This window comes from Ylistrum balloti, unplaced genomic scaffold, assembly GCF_031769215.1.
Source record: "Ylistrum balloti isolate Yb309-2 unplaced genomic scaffold, AGI_CSIRO_Ybal_v1 Utg371356, whole genome shotgun sequence".
In the NCBI taxonomy this organism is placed as follows: domain Eukaryota; kingdom Metazoa; phylum Mollusca; class Bivalvia; order Pectinida; family Pectinidae; genus Ylistrum; species Ylistrum balloti.
The window spans coordinates 175,789-193,207 of NW_026782719.1; the positions used below are offsets into that span (position 1 = coordinate 175,789).

General features: G+C 35.4%; 1 protein-coding gene across 3 annotated transcripts in view; it reads right to left on the reverse strand.

Annotated features, from left to right (window-relative positions):
• LOC132562144 (disks large homolog 2-like) overlaps positions 1 to 17,419 on the reverse strand; it is a 200,188-nt gene that overhangs the window by 159,209 nt on the left and 23,560 nt on the right. For 2 of the 3 annotated variants that reach the window (XM_060226871.1, XM_060226873.1), the window contains exons 3-4: positions 7,204 to 7,337; positions 3,573 to 3,731 (exon numbers count right to left, since the gene is read on the reverse strand). In XM_060226871.1, the coding sequence (XP_060082854.1) occupies positions 3,573 to 3,731; positions 7,204 to 7,337 (293 nt within the window). Of the gene's footprint in view, positions 1 to 3,572; positions 3,732 to 6,608; positions 6,619 to 7,203; positions 7,338 to 17,419 lie in introns of those variants that run through there. The other variant, XM_060226874.1, reaches the window with a different exon arrangement.

Consider the following 17,419-nt stretch of genomic DNA (forward strand, 5'->3'; position numbering starts at 1 on the left):
TTTCGGTAAAAAAAAATACAAGATAATAGGGTCTGTAATCACAAGATCGGGAAATAACAGACAGGCTTCCAAATAAAATGCAACCGTGAACCAGAGGGAAGAGGAAAACAGGAAGAGAGATGTTCTGCTGATATAGCCACACCAACCATATGGTGGAGTTTGAATACTCTTCACCTTTCTGCCGAACACTTCAAAAATCAATATTGTCAAAAACATCAAATCCACTTTTGGTTTCCTGAACATGAAACTTAAGACGTGGACTTGACTGACAGTGAAATGAGAGAGAAATGTGCAATAAAGTTTCAAGGGTTTGTCATAAAGCCAACATCATCTCTGCTGGTGCCTCTAGACATTGGTTTTTAATATGCCTCTTCCCAAGACCTTTCACCACTGTTTGGCTGTGTCAACTTCTTTGAGAGTCTAATGTTCAAATAATTTACACATTACAAATGCTTCATTAATCAAACTGTCAGTCTTTTATGGCTTAAGGGTAAACTTCACATGCTCTAGAACATACATGTTTCCACTTAATGTTCAAGGGAAGCTGAATTCTTGAAGTCAAATACAAACATAATGCCTGAAAAGGCAAATTCAAAACCTGTCAATGAAGCAGATGTGAAATCTTAATAACTCTTTTCCACAGAGAACGCGACTTGTCAGAAAGTAATAAACCAAATTCACAAAAAAAAAAATTTTAAATATCTTTTTTTTTTCTTTTTTTTTTTCTTCAGAATTCTTTCTTGAATATTCCATCTCGAATTCTTTTTTAAAGATTTATAGTTTTACAAATTTTCTCATTACGTAAAATTTCTTGATATAGTCTCCATGCTGATGTTCATGACGAAGACAAATTTGTTCATTACCACAAGCAATGATTATGACTTGTAAATCATCCGTTCCTAATTCCAAGGCCCTAATATGACAGACCTATCTTTAATTTCCAGCTTTGCTTGGTGATAGATCATTAATTTGTCACTGTACCAGAAGCTCTGTTGGCAGACAGCACCACACTGCCAGCCATGATAATTTAAATGCTGAATTCACACCCAATATGTCCATGTGATCCCTTCCAGGTGACCAGCTCAGTCATGGAAATGTCTGAGTTACCTAACTTTACACCCAGCTCCGTTTCAAACTAATTAAATCTTTCACAATTGAGAAGTATATTAGTCAGAACCATAATTCTTCTGAGGCAGAAACTATGAATCTGTTGTCCGATACGAACAAGAATGATCCACCTCTTTCTATCTATCTGTATAACCCGACAGGATCGGTCCGTGATGGTCATCTCCTCATATAATTGGTCAGTAACTGTCATTTCAATATGTGATTGGTTGAAACCAGGAGACCTTGTCAGAACCAAAATTCAAACCAAGACCATAAGCCTATATTGCGTCACAAAGTTTTACAAATTCTTTTTGTGTGACTTGTAAATAACAACCAACTTTACGTATAAGTCATTGCCCAGACAGTTAATCCCTATGTGTTTGTGTGTGGATTCATAAATCTTTCGAGATGTCACCATGCTATATTATATTGTCCATGACAATGAAGCCCTTCATGTTTATTGGTTGAGAAAATCAAGTTTATTTTTGCTAATGTTTCTCTTCATATTCTAGCAGTAATCTTATTTCAGCACATTTCTGGTTAAATTTATTGAACTTAACTCCAGCTGCACATATTACCATTTGTTTATGACGTGAATGGGCAAATTTGTCAATCTGCTAATTTGCCATAATGAGCATCATAATGAGCTAAAATTATATAGTGCCAAAACAAATCAAGTATTCCTACATCCACAATTTTTCTTTTTTTTTTTTTTTTTTTTTAAGCCATGAACCATTATGTTCTGTTGAATATGAATCTTCCACATTCTGGTCACAATTCTAACAGCTGTTTCTGCATATATGGACTATTGTGAATTCACTGATAAACAAACCTAGTACATACACCTATGACATTCTGATAAGATGCTAGCACCACAAATTCTAATTTAATCTTATCCATTTTCATCATCTAATTATAATTTGAAACCAATACCATATAACAACCCCTTAAATCAATCTTTTATCATATAGTTAAAATCTCCATAAATTCACACAAAATTTGAATTTCAAAAAGTTGAAAATCTCATTTCCTTTTCGAATGGAAAAAATTGGCTCAGAGCTTTCTGCTGTAGTGATAAGAGAATTAACCTGTCAAGGCCCTGGTGACAGGCCTTTTCAAATGCCTTTACCCTTGTCAGAAGAAATTGTACGTCTCTATTCTAATTTCTGTGCTGTCTATACAAGTTAATTTTCATAAAACATATCTGTTAGGTAAAATTTCTGTAATAATGCCAAAGCCTGCAGCACATACAGCTCTGCTTTTATCAACATCATCTAAACTAGACACAAACAAAAATATTCAAAGGCATCAATACACTGCATTGATTTTTTTTTTTTTTTTTTCCTTTTACGAATTTGGATCAGATTTAATTAACTAGAACATGCATGTTTCTTTCGAAACAGGGATGAATGCCAGACAAAGACGAAATTGTCACTAGAATCTCCAGCCAATATCTTAGTATTTCATCTTGGGAATATTTCAGTGGAGTTCAATGAAAGACGACAATGTCACTGTTTACATGGACACAGGCAAACAGAGGAGAGTTAACCTAGCATACAAACCAATCTCTCCCCGTATTTATTACTTATTGATTGTGTAAAATTATACAAGAGGTTGGGTCACCAACAGATATTTTTGATTAAATATGTTCATATTTATAATCAACAGTCTTTTTGGTTTTCAAATGACTTTGCAGAAGAGGAATTTTCCAAATTTTAATTGTTTTCTTCTAAGGTTTCAGTGCTATATAAAATGATTGCATTGAAAATTGCAGACATAATATTTCAAACTTTGTAGATATATCAGCTACCAACTTTCAAGTAAATTACTCACACATCTAAGTCAAAAACAAGAAATTATCTAAAATGACCATGTATCTCCAGAAGACAGCTAAAAAAAACCTGGATTTTTTTGTCCAGAATTTTGTCTTTATAATTAGTGTAATGTTATTACATCAGTGTGGTATAAGTGCTTAGGAGCAGACAGGTTGCATTCAAGCACTGTAGTGATCCAACCTCATGTCTCACCAACTCAAAATGGTGGGTAAAAGGCAAACATCAGACGATTCTATGGCTTTTAAATCTGTCAAAACAAAGTGTCATATCGACCTATGATCAACATGAACACCTTTGTTTTCTTCTTAAACTGCTTCTTCACAGAAACCATGCACTTTTTTTATCATTTCAATTCTTAGCAAATTCTCATGAATATGCCAAGATGTTTTTCCCAAAATTTGTGAGGGAAGACTGATCACTTATGATTGATAATGCTAACGCTACATCAGGAAGAATCCATTCCTTCTTTTAAGAGAAGCATTTGTCTGAACTGAGAGTTGAAAGAAGCTGCCATGATTGAAATAACATCAAAGTTTTTCTCTTTGAACAGGCAATATTTCTAAATCCTGTTGAAACCACAGAAAAAGCCAGACAGAAAATATCATATTTTTGATAATGTAAGACACATACCGGTGGAGGCGGCAAGTCATCATCGTCTATAGATGGCACAGCGGCCTTGGTAGGGGGCGCCATGGCTGCCGGTGACTTTTCTGTGCGGGACTCTATCTTGTTTTCACTCAACTCTGGAGGAGGGGGTGGAAGTTCATCATCTGTAGAAGCTGGTGTTTTCTGTAAAATCAATGTTTAAAATTTCAGGGTGATGTTTTTTCATTGGAATTGAATCCACCAACTTCATGTAGGAGTTGGTACAGGATGTTATTTTCTGTCAAAACTGATCAAAAATGAGTGACAGAAGTCCAGACTTTTTTGTCAGACTTGTCTTCAAACTAGTTATTTTTCTTCCAACATGATCAATCATCGTGTTCCAGCCATCAATATTGTACAACATGACAATCGAAGAATAGAATGTCCAATGAAATTTTATTTCCTGTCTTTTCATGAGAAGATCTACATGTAACTTATCAGAATTCCAATCAACATGCTGAAGACGGCCAACATCTGCAATCCATGTAATAAAACCAGGATTCAAAATACCATCTTCATTTCATAGACCACATGAACATGTCATTTGCGTTAAATTTCTGTCAATTAGTATAAAACACCCCAACCAGGAAGTATATTTTCCTCAATTTCAATGAAATTTGAATAAAACTGTTATCTTCATATTAGAAACACATCTTTTTTGTGTGTGTGGTGCTCTTAAATTGTATCTAACATAACAAAGACTGCAACTGTCTATTAATCTGTCTTTTAATATCATTTTAGTGTTACACACTGTGTGGTGAAATATTCTAAACATTGATGCCTATTACATGAAAATTCCTGGGTATTTTCGAACAATCACTACATTCTAGCGCCCACATAAAACTGTAAATACACAGATACTACACTAAAATTCTCTAGCAGCTATGAAATAACAAGAAAATGAGCCCGCTCCACATTAACAAGTATGAACTCTTTTACGAGAAACCTCACTTACTAGGTTACGTTACTCAAAATATGATATTGCATGCAAAAATGACTTCACTTCTATGGTTGAATGAATCTGAAAACCCAATTTCACCAAAGATATAACAGAATAGATTCCTACTATTGCAGACAAAATGTTGTTTAACCTAATGCATCTTTATCATAACATGAAACCAGTGTATTGTACATATATCCAGGATCCCTTCAATATCGAGGCAAGCCCTGGACAAAATCACAAGCTGCTTTATTGCCTGGCAATAAAAGGCTATTGAGCAGCTATTAATGGGTAGACATAACGTGGTTTCATTTCCTGGGACAACAGATAACACATTCCATGTTGACTGAGCCAAACACGTTTATGTTGATTTCATGAGCACTGACTACTGTTAGAAGGGAGATAACTCTTCATGGATTCAATCTCAAATTCCATGTGACAACTTTTGATTAAGTATTTTTCATTTCTTTTTCAAGTCTGATACAAATATAAGATTTCAAAATTGACAATCTGCTGGCAGATGCAAATTATCACATGTATGCTTAACCTGGAAAGGGATTGCTTTTCCTAAATATCATTTCAAACTTTTAAGGTCAATTAAATAGAAAATGCTCAGAAACTGAGAACAGAGGTCAAATTGTTAATATTTTCACCACTACCAGAAAATTATTCCTGAACATGAATCTTATTATATACATTTTCTATGATATATTCTATCTAACATGGTTCTTCTTTTGTCAAGTCCTTAGTTCAAGAAAAACAAATTGTAACAGTCAATTTCATCCTAGAGCTTCAGCACATATATAAGTTCTAACCACTAAGCATATCTACTTTAAAACTCTTTTGAGCAATTAATGCTGAAATCACAATGTATTGCTATAATAAAAGAAAGAATATTTTACTTTTGGGAATGTTTCCAATTTTCCAAGAAGAACCACAAAGAAAATATATTTGGATTGGTAAGTACTAAGAAAACTCTATCGGTTTTTGTATTTTAATCTATGGAATTATTGATCTGGAAGATAAACGTTGAAAAGTGCTTTGAGAGTTTAAGTAAAGTATACCACCTTTATTCAATAGTCCTATAAATCCTGCCCACACCCTGCCAACATCAACTTGAGTGAGATTCTCCTACAGGTTTCACTTACAAGTACATGCTTCTGAACGAATGCCTCTGATAGATTAGCTATAGACATATCCTTAGTTATTTTCAATTGTAAACTTACACAATGTAAGGTCTTAAATATTTATAGACTAGCATTATTCCAAAACTCAACAGACACAGTTCACTAGGGAAATTTGAACTTTATAGAAACTGAGACTTGAATGACATAGATTTTTTTGGCCTTTTTTATACTAGACAACGACATACCAAAGTTCTAGGAATCTTGGGTCAGCCATAGCTACGATGAGATGTTCCATTACGAAGCTAAAACATTTATATCCTTACTCATGTTTTTGTTATACTCTCTTTTATCATTTGATATTCCTGTTCGTCCCCCTACAGCTTTAACAACTATCAAAGTCTGTAACAGTGTGGTTTACCAGGGATAATGTGATGATCACATAACACTAACAGTCTTAGACAGTTGATCCTTGTGTAGTGACCATAACTTTATATGACGACAGCTGTAATAGCATGCAGCATGCCATCCAGACGGGAAACCATGTCAAAACCAAGGATTACACCAATAAAATCAAAACCTTGCATCATACAACTAACAGCTACCTCATCAACAGAGACTCTGCTTTTTAGCAGTTCTCTGGTTGTGTGTTGGTGAGGACGACATACGTCTATCTATGGTTGTGTGTTGGCGAAGACGACATACGTCTATCTATGGTTGTGTGTTGGCGAAGACGACATACGTCTATCTCTGGATGTGTGTTTGTGAGGATGACTACACCTATTTCTGGTTGTGTGTTTGTTAGGATGACTTAAGTCTATCTATGTTTGTGTGTTGGCAAGGATGACATACGTCTATCTCTGGTTGTGTGTTTGTGAGGACGACTTAAGTCTATCTTTGGTTGTGTGTTTGGAGTGACTTACATCTATTTCTGGTTGTGTGTTTGAGGTGACTTACGTCTATCTTTGGTTGTGTGTTTTGGGTGACTTACGTCTATCTCTGGTCGTGTGTTTGGGTCGACTTATGTCTATCTCTGGTTGTGTGTTTGGGGTGACTTACGTCTATCTTTGGTTGTGTGTTTGGGGTGACTTATGTCTATCTTTGGTTGTGTGTTTGGGGTGACTTATGTCTATCTTTGGTTGTGTGTTTGGGGTGACTTATGTCTATCTTTGGTTGTGTGTTTGGGGTGACTTACGTCTATCTTTGGTTGTGTGTTTGGGGTGACTTACGTCTATCTTTGGTTGTGTGTTTGGGGTGACTTACATCTATCTTTGGTTGTGTGTTTGGGGTGACTTACGTCTATCTTTGGTTGTGTGTTTGGGGTGACTTACATCTATCTTCAATTGTGTGTTTGGGGTGACTTACGTCTATCTTTGTTTGTGTGTTTGGGGTGACTTACGTCTATCTTTGGTTGTGTGTTTGGGGTGGTTGTGTGTTTGGGGTGACTTACGTCTATCTTTGGTTGTGTGTTTGGGGTGACTTACGTCTATCTTTGGTTGTGTGTTTGGGGTGACTTACTTCTATCTTTGGTTGTGTGTTTGGGGTAACTTACGTCTATCTTTGGTTGTGTGTTGGTGATGGGTGGTTCCTGTTCCCATTTGCTGGCTATTCGAAGTGTCTCCAGAGTTTTCTGTTGTGTAGATTTACTGTCATCTAAAAGTGTGCACTCATAAAACTCCTGGATATCTGTAACAAACAATGTTCAAGTAGACATATTAGCTTTACATAAAACAGTATATATGTATACAATCCTTCTATTCAATGATACAAAAAAAAAAACAAAACAAGTTCAAAATCACCCAAAACAAGCCATCTAAAGTCGCTGCCTTTTTCTGTATAATAAGTCTAAGACATAGATGTCTAATTTTCATAATTGATAAACGTATAAAATCAATAGGATCATCATCAAAGTTCAACATTACAACATGGAGCCTGCAATGATTTGGTCGGGTGGCGCTTTGATAAAGCACTCACCTTAATCTAGACCCAACTTTTTCACAGAAATTTCTAGTTTACACTCAAGAAACGGAAAATTCTCATAATAAACTGATAATTTACTGTTCCAGTGCCTGTTATTACCAATCAGGATCTTGGAAAGCTGTCCCAACCCAGACACTGGGGTACATGTGTACACAAAGGAGAGGTGAACCACCTGTAATTGACCTAACCCTATAAGGGCAAGCTCAGGACACCTGTGGTATCCAAATCTGTTAATTCAATTGACACAGTCAATTACTAAACTGACAAATTTAAGTTGTCAATTCAATTGACATAGTCAATTATTAATCAGCAAGTAATTATAATCAGAGTTCAACACCTCAAATTTTTTTTTAAAAAAATACTGGTCATAGCTGTCATTCATTTACTTTTATGAAGAAAAGTCCTATATGTAGACATCGAGTGGTCAGTTTGAACTGACCAGCAAGTCGCTTAAGTAATAAAGAAGCCAGGAAGTGGAATGAAAAATCAGATTACAGCACACACCATCAACAATGTAAAAATTTGCTAAATATGTCATGCTAATACTAATTAATCAATCAATTAATAAGCTTAATTTGAGAAATGGACGGACAAAAAAATCAGTAATTTTTTTTCTAATTCATTGAAAAGTTGAAAGAAAGTTTCTTGAAAAATTACATTTAAGTAACAAATAATTCAATCTGTAATAATAATGAACATGATTTCATTTACAAAGTTTTATTTACAATTTGTCATTATTGATTTTTGCTTTAATTTCTGGTCATAATTTTGATGAACTTGAATATCACAATACATCACATACTGAAAAGTCAACCCTGACTTTTACTGCATTGCTTACATACCATTAATGGGTTCAAACTTAAAATGATTACAAATTTTGGAAAATTTTGATCTTTATTAACCTAAGAACAACTCCAAAAAGTCTGAAAGATTGAATCTATTTATTTCCTTTAACTCATAGACTACAATATACAGGCAAAACTACTTGAATACATGTACTACATTAAGTCGTTAATTCAATTACTGTCTATTTAATATTAAATTAGGATGAAAGGATTGATAAATAGAGGTTAGCAAAGGTATTAAAAGTTGTTACAACTGAGAAAAGAATGTTATTTTTCCATAATGAAATAAGAATTTCTGCACAAAATATCATCCTTGCATCATGTCCCCATGGACCCTTAATTGACAGTTACGTAAGTTGAAAAAGTTGTTGTACAATAAAGAAAATTTCATTATTGATCCAACTGTTTTTCAGAAAAGAATAAAAAAAATCTAAAGTCTGATAAACATCTATAACAAATAATTTTTTTTTTTGAATGAATAGAAATATAGTACTAATACTGCGATTTACATTTTTTTTTTTTTTGGTCTTTTACAGCTTCACATTTCTTGACAATGGAATTGGTTTGAACAACTACGAATATCTGGGATAGGCAATAAGCCATATCACAAATTTTCATGGCGTGTAAAAGTAATCGCAAATCGACAGTATCACTATCTGGCAGTTACAGGACATTTACTTCATAAATACATAATCATGATACGGAAATGCACAGTGAAAGCAGCAGCAGCCATCATGTATCACCAGAGGGCACCACCCATCCCTGCCACGGTCAATACACCTCAGCTGTATTCTCTGACATGAGTCAATCGAGGGCTTGAATAATTACATGTGCTGTCTAATTAAGACAAGGGAATATAGCCACAAATTGATTGTGAGAGACTTGAATGGACACACATAGACAACGAACTGCTGTACTGAACAGTGTAGGAGTGAATCAGTTGGTATCATCAATCAGTAGAGATTCAGTCAATAACCTTCTCCTGTTCACTGTGTAAACAACCCTGTGTAAACTGGTGGATTAAACTCATCATATCTCAATATACAATGACATTCTCTAATATCACGATTTACTTCCTGCAAAGACATTCCCCTTATAATCACTACTGAGAATATCTGTAATTAAATAATGTTTCAGATGAAATGTTTTGAATCTAATTTAACGTCATGATTTAGAATTTAGATAATCAATTAAATAACACATTTGAAAACTGAGATAATTTCAAGGAAGATTAACTTTATCATTCTTTCAAAACTTCATGAAAAACAATAATGTATATATGCATCATGCAAATTTGAATTAATCTTATATACAGTAATACACTCCATTGAAATTCCATTATACTGTCAAGTCTTTAATATTTGTGGGGAATACATTTTCCACATAAGAAATGGATAAAACTTGACAACAATTAGAGTACTGGCAGAATTTGTGAGAAAGATTGAACTATGAAATCAAGAACTAATGAAAATGTATATTGTTGGAAAACCATGAAATTTGAGACCCTCTAAAATATATGATTTCACAGTAATCTTTGTGTTTTATCAACAAAATGTATGATAAGAATTTAATTCCTTTAATTCTTGTTTTACTTTGAATTTTCAAACATAAATTTTAACACCAAAACCAAATATAAAATTTCCTTCTCAACATTAGCAAACCGACCCATTATTAATGTTTTTCAATCATTATGTCAATATACATCCAAAGCACTAGTTTGTTGTTTACTGAGTGAACATACAGGGTTATTATAAGGCAGGAACTTCTTGTAGCAGCTGATGTCTACCACACTGAACAACATATGGGAGGCCCATAACATTCTATCTATCCAGAGCAACTGGTATTTTTTTTTACTGAAGAACTCAACCACAACAGTAAAAACCTGTTAATGGCTCAGCTCCCAGAGAAACACAAACCATCAGGGTTGTGTATAGGGAGAACTCAACCAAACACCTCATATCTCACAAGTATAAGAGAACTGAACCACACACCTTGAATCTTCAGCTGAAGTTGTATTTCAGAGATCTGAGTATATAAAACTTGATATATTACAGTTCTTTTTCATTGTCTTATCAATAATTACTGTACCACTTTTCCATCTTTAAATATCTTATATTTTATTCACATTTGTTTAACGTTGCTGTTTAAATAACAGCAGTCTAATGATAAGGTACCATACACTATATATCACATAACACTTTAATGGTTCTGGTCCTCACCACCATGTCCAGTGACAGGACATATTGACCGGTGACTTTAGCACTGCTGGACACTGTCAGGACCAGGCAAATTTACCGGGCTCCATAACTGAACCATTTACCAGAAATCTAGTATGCATTACAAGATACATTAGTACCAACTAATTCTTGCTTACAGCAACAAAGTGTCAGATATTGCTCAAGTATACAGTCACTTAGTCTTCAAGACAGAATTTATAGCAGGACTGAAAAAAGTATCTCTTCTTCACATTTGATGTGAAGATTGGACTCGTATATTTTGGTACATCCCTGTTCGAATTAATAACAAAATAAAGAATATCTAAACAGCTTTGTTTTAAAATTCTGTAATATTCAAAGTGTCTATTATTCTACTTTTACAAAGGAAGACACCATATTTAAAGCGTCATAAAAATTATATTCTCAGAGCCACCAAGACAAAATCAGCAGTGAATTGACCTTCAAAACATCAGTTAAAAATGTAAGGTGCATAGTTCATTGCTGCCTAACCATGGCAATTTATATTTTCAGAAAGTTGAGAAACCATTCTGTGCTGTGGTGGTTGTGCCAAGGGAAGACACTTTACTCTAATTGCTCCAAATAGCATGTGATGGACCTCCCACATTGTGTTCAGTGTGGTAGCCACCAGCTACTACCGTGAGGCCTCAAAATGAAGCCGTTCATGTGGTGATAAACCAAGCGAACAAACCAGTTACAATGTCAACTATGTGATCTTTACCTAGCAACGGTAATTAGGATTTCGGCACTTTGATGGGATGGATCTGTCTCCAGAAACTGAATCAGTTATGGCCCCTAACTTTAATGGGAGCCTACAGTAGTAAATGGGATACTTCAGTGGGACCAGACAGTATGCATTGGGAATAAGTCACCAGCTTTATTTGATCAAATTATACTGCCTGAGTATTCAATACACCCATTGGAACCAAGGAAGACAAATGTGTCTGTACTGGGTAAAAAACCATAGATTTGATTCTAGAGAGCTGGTTTGGCTTCAACTATAAATAAAGCTAAACAGTTGTAGAAATAGCAAGGAAATGAGAATTAAAGAGTCATATTATTACATTTTCAATTCTTAGTTTCAGTAGCCTCTTTATAAAAGTATCAGTCATTAGTGAGACCTACCCACTCTGTTCTGTCATCAGAGTATGGCCCAGTCATTAGTGAGACCCACCCACTCTGTTCTGTCATCAGAGTATCAGACCAGTCATTAGTGAGACCTACCCACTCTGTTCTGTCATCAGAGTATCAGACCAGTCATTAGTGAGACCTACCCACTCTGTTCTGTCACCAGAGTATCAGACCAGTCATTAGTGAGACCCACCCACTCTGTTCTGTCATCAGACTACAGACCAGTCATTAGTGAGACCCACCCACTCTGTTCTGTCATCAGAGTATGGCCCAGTCATTAGTGAGACCCACCCACTCTGTTCTGTCACCAGACTACAGACCAGTCTTTAGTGAGACCCACCCACATCAGACCAGTCATTAGTGAGACCCACCCACTCTGTTCTGTCATCAGAGTATCAGACCAGTCATTAGTACTCTGTTCTGTCATCAGAGTATGGCCCAGTCATTAGTGAGACCCACCCACTCTGTTCTTCTGTCATCATTAGTGAGACCCACCCAGTGGCCCATCATTAGTGAGACCAGTCATTAGTGAGACCCACCCACTCTGTTCTGTCATCAGAGTATGGCCCAGTCATTAGTGAGACCCACCCACTCTGTTCTGTCATCAGAGTATGGCCCAGTCATTAGTGAGACCCACCCACTCTGTTCTGTCACCAGAGTATCAGACCAGTCATTAGTGAGACCCACCCACTCTGTTCTGTCATCAGAGTATCAGACCAGTCATTAGTGAGACCCACCCACTCTGTTCTGTCATCAGAGTATGGCCCAGTCATTAGTGAGACCCACCCACTCTGTTCTGTCATCAGAGTATGGCCCAGTCATTAGTGAGACCCACCCACTCTGTTCTGTCATCAGAGTATGGCCCAGTCATCAGAGTATGGCCCAGTCATTAGTGAGACCCACCCACTCTGTTCTGTCATCAGAGTATGGCCCAGTCATTAGTGAGACCCACCCACTCTGTTCTGTCATCAGAGTATGGCCCAGTCATTAGTATGGCCCAGTCATTAGTGAGACCCATCCACTCTGTTCTGTCATCAGACTGTTGACCAGTCATTAAATATACTTACCTACTCTGTTCTGTCACCAGAGTATTAGATCAGAATCATGACATAATACTTCAGACTATCTATTTCTTAGAACACATTTTTAGACATCAATTTCTTTCTTTTTCCATCGAAACCAGACTAAGCCAAGATCTTTTAACGAAGACTACTTCAGTAAACCATAAGCTGTGTTTATGTTTATGTCCCACCAATAAGTCTATCAGAGAGAGAAATTATAGCACTTCCCAGCCATTCCCTATGTATGTGTCTCCTTGACCACAAATGTCGAATGCTTTTTAACAAGAAACCGACCGGCTGTTAACTGTTGCATGTAAGATGTAATTTCTCAAATGCACTGTACTCCCCAGATCATGAAAACAAGATGTTATGCCCACCAAAATATCCCCAAAGGAAACGTTTTGTGGTAATGGATCAATAGAAATTGTACAAGTCTGGTCTTGGTCTCCTCCTTAGCTCAGTCATATAACACTGTCATCAAGACCTGTAATTATATAAGTTCTGACAGAGCCGAATTCTAAATAATGTCATCACTTTGGGGGCTATCCATCATCACTATGGTAACGGACCACTGTCTTCTGTCAACAAAATATTGACATAAACCTGTTCACATTACACTAAAATCTAAATGTCAGACACAATATTTTATATTTTCAACAGATAACATGAGGACATCTTTATACCGTCTTTAAAATATAATTTCAGGGCAAAATTTTGTGAATTTTACCTACCGATTTTCTACATGCTTCATTGAAATTAACAGAATCTACAATTTAGAAAAGTCCAATCCATTTTTTTTTTTTCAAAATCTTGATATTTTCTCATAAAAAAAGTTTCCAGATGCTGAATCATTGTATCAAATACTCCCCCTCCCCCCACTACTCTATCTCCCACCCTCTCTCTGCCTCTCTTTTCTCTTTTTTTTTTTAAGAAAAGTCTCATTATCATACTTCTAAATCCCAATACTTATTAGTAACAAAACTTTCATGACCCCTAAATTATCACAACAAATAAACCATGTTTATTTTTTTTTTTAAATTCTCAATTAACCAATCAAAGCTGATGTCCACACACCAACTAATGATGATATTAAATACTTATACAATGGTATCACAATATCTTGTACAAATGAGAACAGTTTACAACATTGTCCTGTTGCGACGTTTTAGGATTATCATGCCAGATACAAATTTCTGCATGGTTCCAGAGAAATACATACCATTACAACTTCTATTACCGCAGCAATTTTTTATTTATTTTTCCTTATTAATTTTTTTTTTTTAAATTGTACAATTTCAAATGTTCTTTACTTAACTACATGAAAATCCAAGGAATACAAAAGTTAGCTGAATATACAACAGGTTATTATCTTACCAAATATGTGTTTCTACCGGTTGATGTTAAAAATACCTACCAGTATAAATATGAAATAAACTTAATTTACATACAAAGCGACAAAAAATAAACAAAAATTTCCATCACAGCTGATATATAATAGCTATCTGTATATATGGTTTGGTTAAATGGATCTATTTCATTGCAAGTCTTCAAAGATGGTTTAGAATTGAAGCCAACTACCTTTCTAAGCCAGCAGAGGATTGAGCTACCCTCGTCAAACATCTGTCAAAATTTTAAAGATTTCCCTGAAAAATGCTGGCACGCTGTCTAGAATGCATTAGATTTATCTACATGTACATACAACCCCCTCGCCAGGATTCTTCTACCAACACACCACAACGTGTACAGTGTACCGTTTCTTCCAAAAACTTTACACATCATTCATGGATTTTTTCTCTAAAGTTTATACCTAATATGCACATACATGGCAGCAGAGTGAGGATAAAACAGGAGACCTGGTCTAACACTGTCTATCCCATCAACATCCATCTCTTCCAGTTCTAGTCTATCATGAAAGCTACACAAGTCTACGGTATTCAATAACTACCCCGCAGCTAATAATCATCTGTTGGGCCAAACTCTTACGCGATATAGATAGAAAACACTATACAAACTAATTGCAAATCGTGAAACATCTTATTGCTATCAAAATCTTCTTCTTTTTTTTTTTTTCCTTTTTGTAAAACGTCTTTTCAAAATTTCTTTCACAAAAATGAATCTGATGTTAAAACAAATATTTGGAATACGCTCCAGTTCATGGACAGACAGACCAACAATCATACATGGACACATGGACAGACTAGTGAATGTGCATGGATAAACACAGAACAATTGTACATGGACAGACAGACCAACAATCATCCATGGACACACGGACAGACTAGAGAATGTGCATGGATAAACACAGAACAATTGTACACATGGTCAAACAGACAAACGATTGTGGATGAACAAACAAGTGGATGAAAACTGCTTGCACATCCCACATCAATTTTGTTGAGCGTGGGATAATGCAGGTTCACCTGATCATACAAGTGTGTTTCAATACTGTTACGGTGATGCTTGTGACAAAAATACCAGCATCTACGCGAATCTTACAATCAAACCCCTCCTTTCTGAAAGCAAATCAACTGATTTTTCTATTTGCGTCCCAAACACATTTCCATAATTACTGTTTGGTGAATGTTAGAGAGCTGCTTTAGCCACTAAGAGTTATTGACTGGTAATTTGTAAGTGAAAGCTTCTGACTGTATCCCATCTGTAATACTGATATCCACAGAAGACTATCCAGCAGCTGGTAGAGCAGGATCTCATCCCCTTATAGGTTAAATGGGGCACACTCAATCAATACAGGCCCGCGAGGCCACATGGTTACACTGTATTAGCAAATACTATATATCCAAACTGCTTTTACACAAAATTTTCAAAGTCAACAATATTTTTTTCTCCTAAGTAAATGTTGTACTATTTTAAACCATATATATCATGTAATAAGCCCGGTGATCAACACATTTTCCGCTGACACGTGGTCAAAGATATGGGCTTTTTAAAGGATGATGAAATGAGTAATAAATATAGGTAACTTAATGGCAGGCCCACGTGGCTGTCATCACTGCATCAGGCATGTGTGGCTTTCATTGTCGAATCAAGACACATGTGGCTCTTTTCATGTCTACCAAAATCTATTCACTAAAATATCTATCATTAATCTTACATTTAATAGTTTTTCTACGAAAATTTCTGTCCATAATATATATCAGTAATTGATCAATTTGCTTAAAGCCTGAGAATCCAGCATTGTTCAAATGAGTTATCTGTGTCAGGAAAACAACTTTGTACGGCAGCTGGAGAAAAAATACCTTTCTTTAAAAAAATTCACGCCTTGTAAAGGGGTTGATATTGAGTAAAACAATTCAGATGTAGGTTTTCTACAAAGTTAATCATGTACAAGGTCAACACAAGCACAACCAAATGTCAATCTAGGCTTTGAAAAGGTCAAACTTGTGCAAGTAAGGCTAAATTTCAAAATGCTAATTAAGGGTTCAACTTTTTTCAGAATTTCTTAAAACATATTGTCAACCTCCATCAAAATAAATTATCCGGTAACACGAATAGGCACTACTTATCTTGATATTTTAAAATGAAATTGGTGCATATATCACTGAAATACAAAGGTTATTTTATCTAGGCCAGCAATACAATTAGGTCTACACGTAAAATTTGATAACAATGAAATTAGGATCAAATAGGTTTACATATGTGGCAAAACTGTATCAAATTAGTCCAGATCAAAATACGTTGTTTTATGTCAAGTTTGGGTTGTTTATTTTTTGTTAGTATACCTGGCTGTTTCATAGTGTCTATTCATGGTTTCATTTTTAAACAATAGTTTAAATTGAATTTTCTTCATAGATTTATGCTGGAAACACTGTCAAAGAAATTTTCTTCTCCTCATGAATATCTCACATACTCTTTGCTTTTGTAAGGGGGCTCTTTCTTTGGTTCATAATTCAGACTTATTAATCTATTCTATTCATCAGACTTAATTAACTTGATGTTGTACATGACAATTAACAAATCTTAATTATAAGTAGTAAGATGGTACGATGGCAATGCACCCACATTTCACCTTGCCAAGGTTCCACTGCTGGAACAGATGTGAAAAAGAGAAAGGGGTCATCTGCCCGACCACTAAGGCTTTCTGCGGATACCCCTGTTTCCTCCGACAATAAGACCCCTCACCTACTTACATCCGGGCCAACGAGCGTGATTAATATAAATTGAAATGATTTGTCTCGCAATTGTTGTGAAATATGTTAAGTTCATATATTTGTATTCCAAATTATGATGAGGAATGGACAAGCTCATATAAAGCAATATAACAATAGACAGAGAATAATTGTGGACAAGGTCAAGCCCACACCAGCAGTGTTAATACATCTATAAACAAAGTAATCACTGACAGATCCACCATGACTGATCGTTTATGTTGGGTTTTGGGAGCGCCACATCTACAGAAAAGCCTATTTTCAAATTGGCACTTCTGGTCCAGGTGACGAGCTATATCACTATACAGTAAACCTAAGGAAAGCAATATATTGATGCTGAACGGAATAATT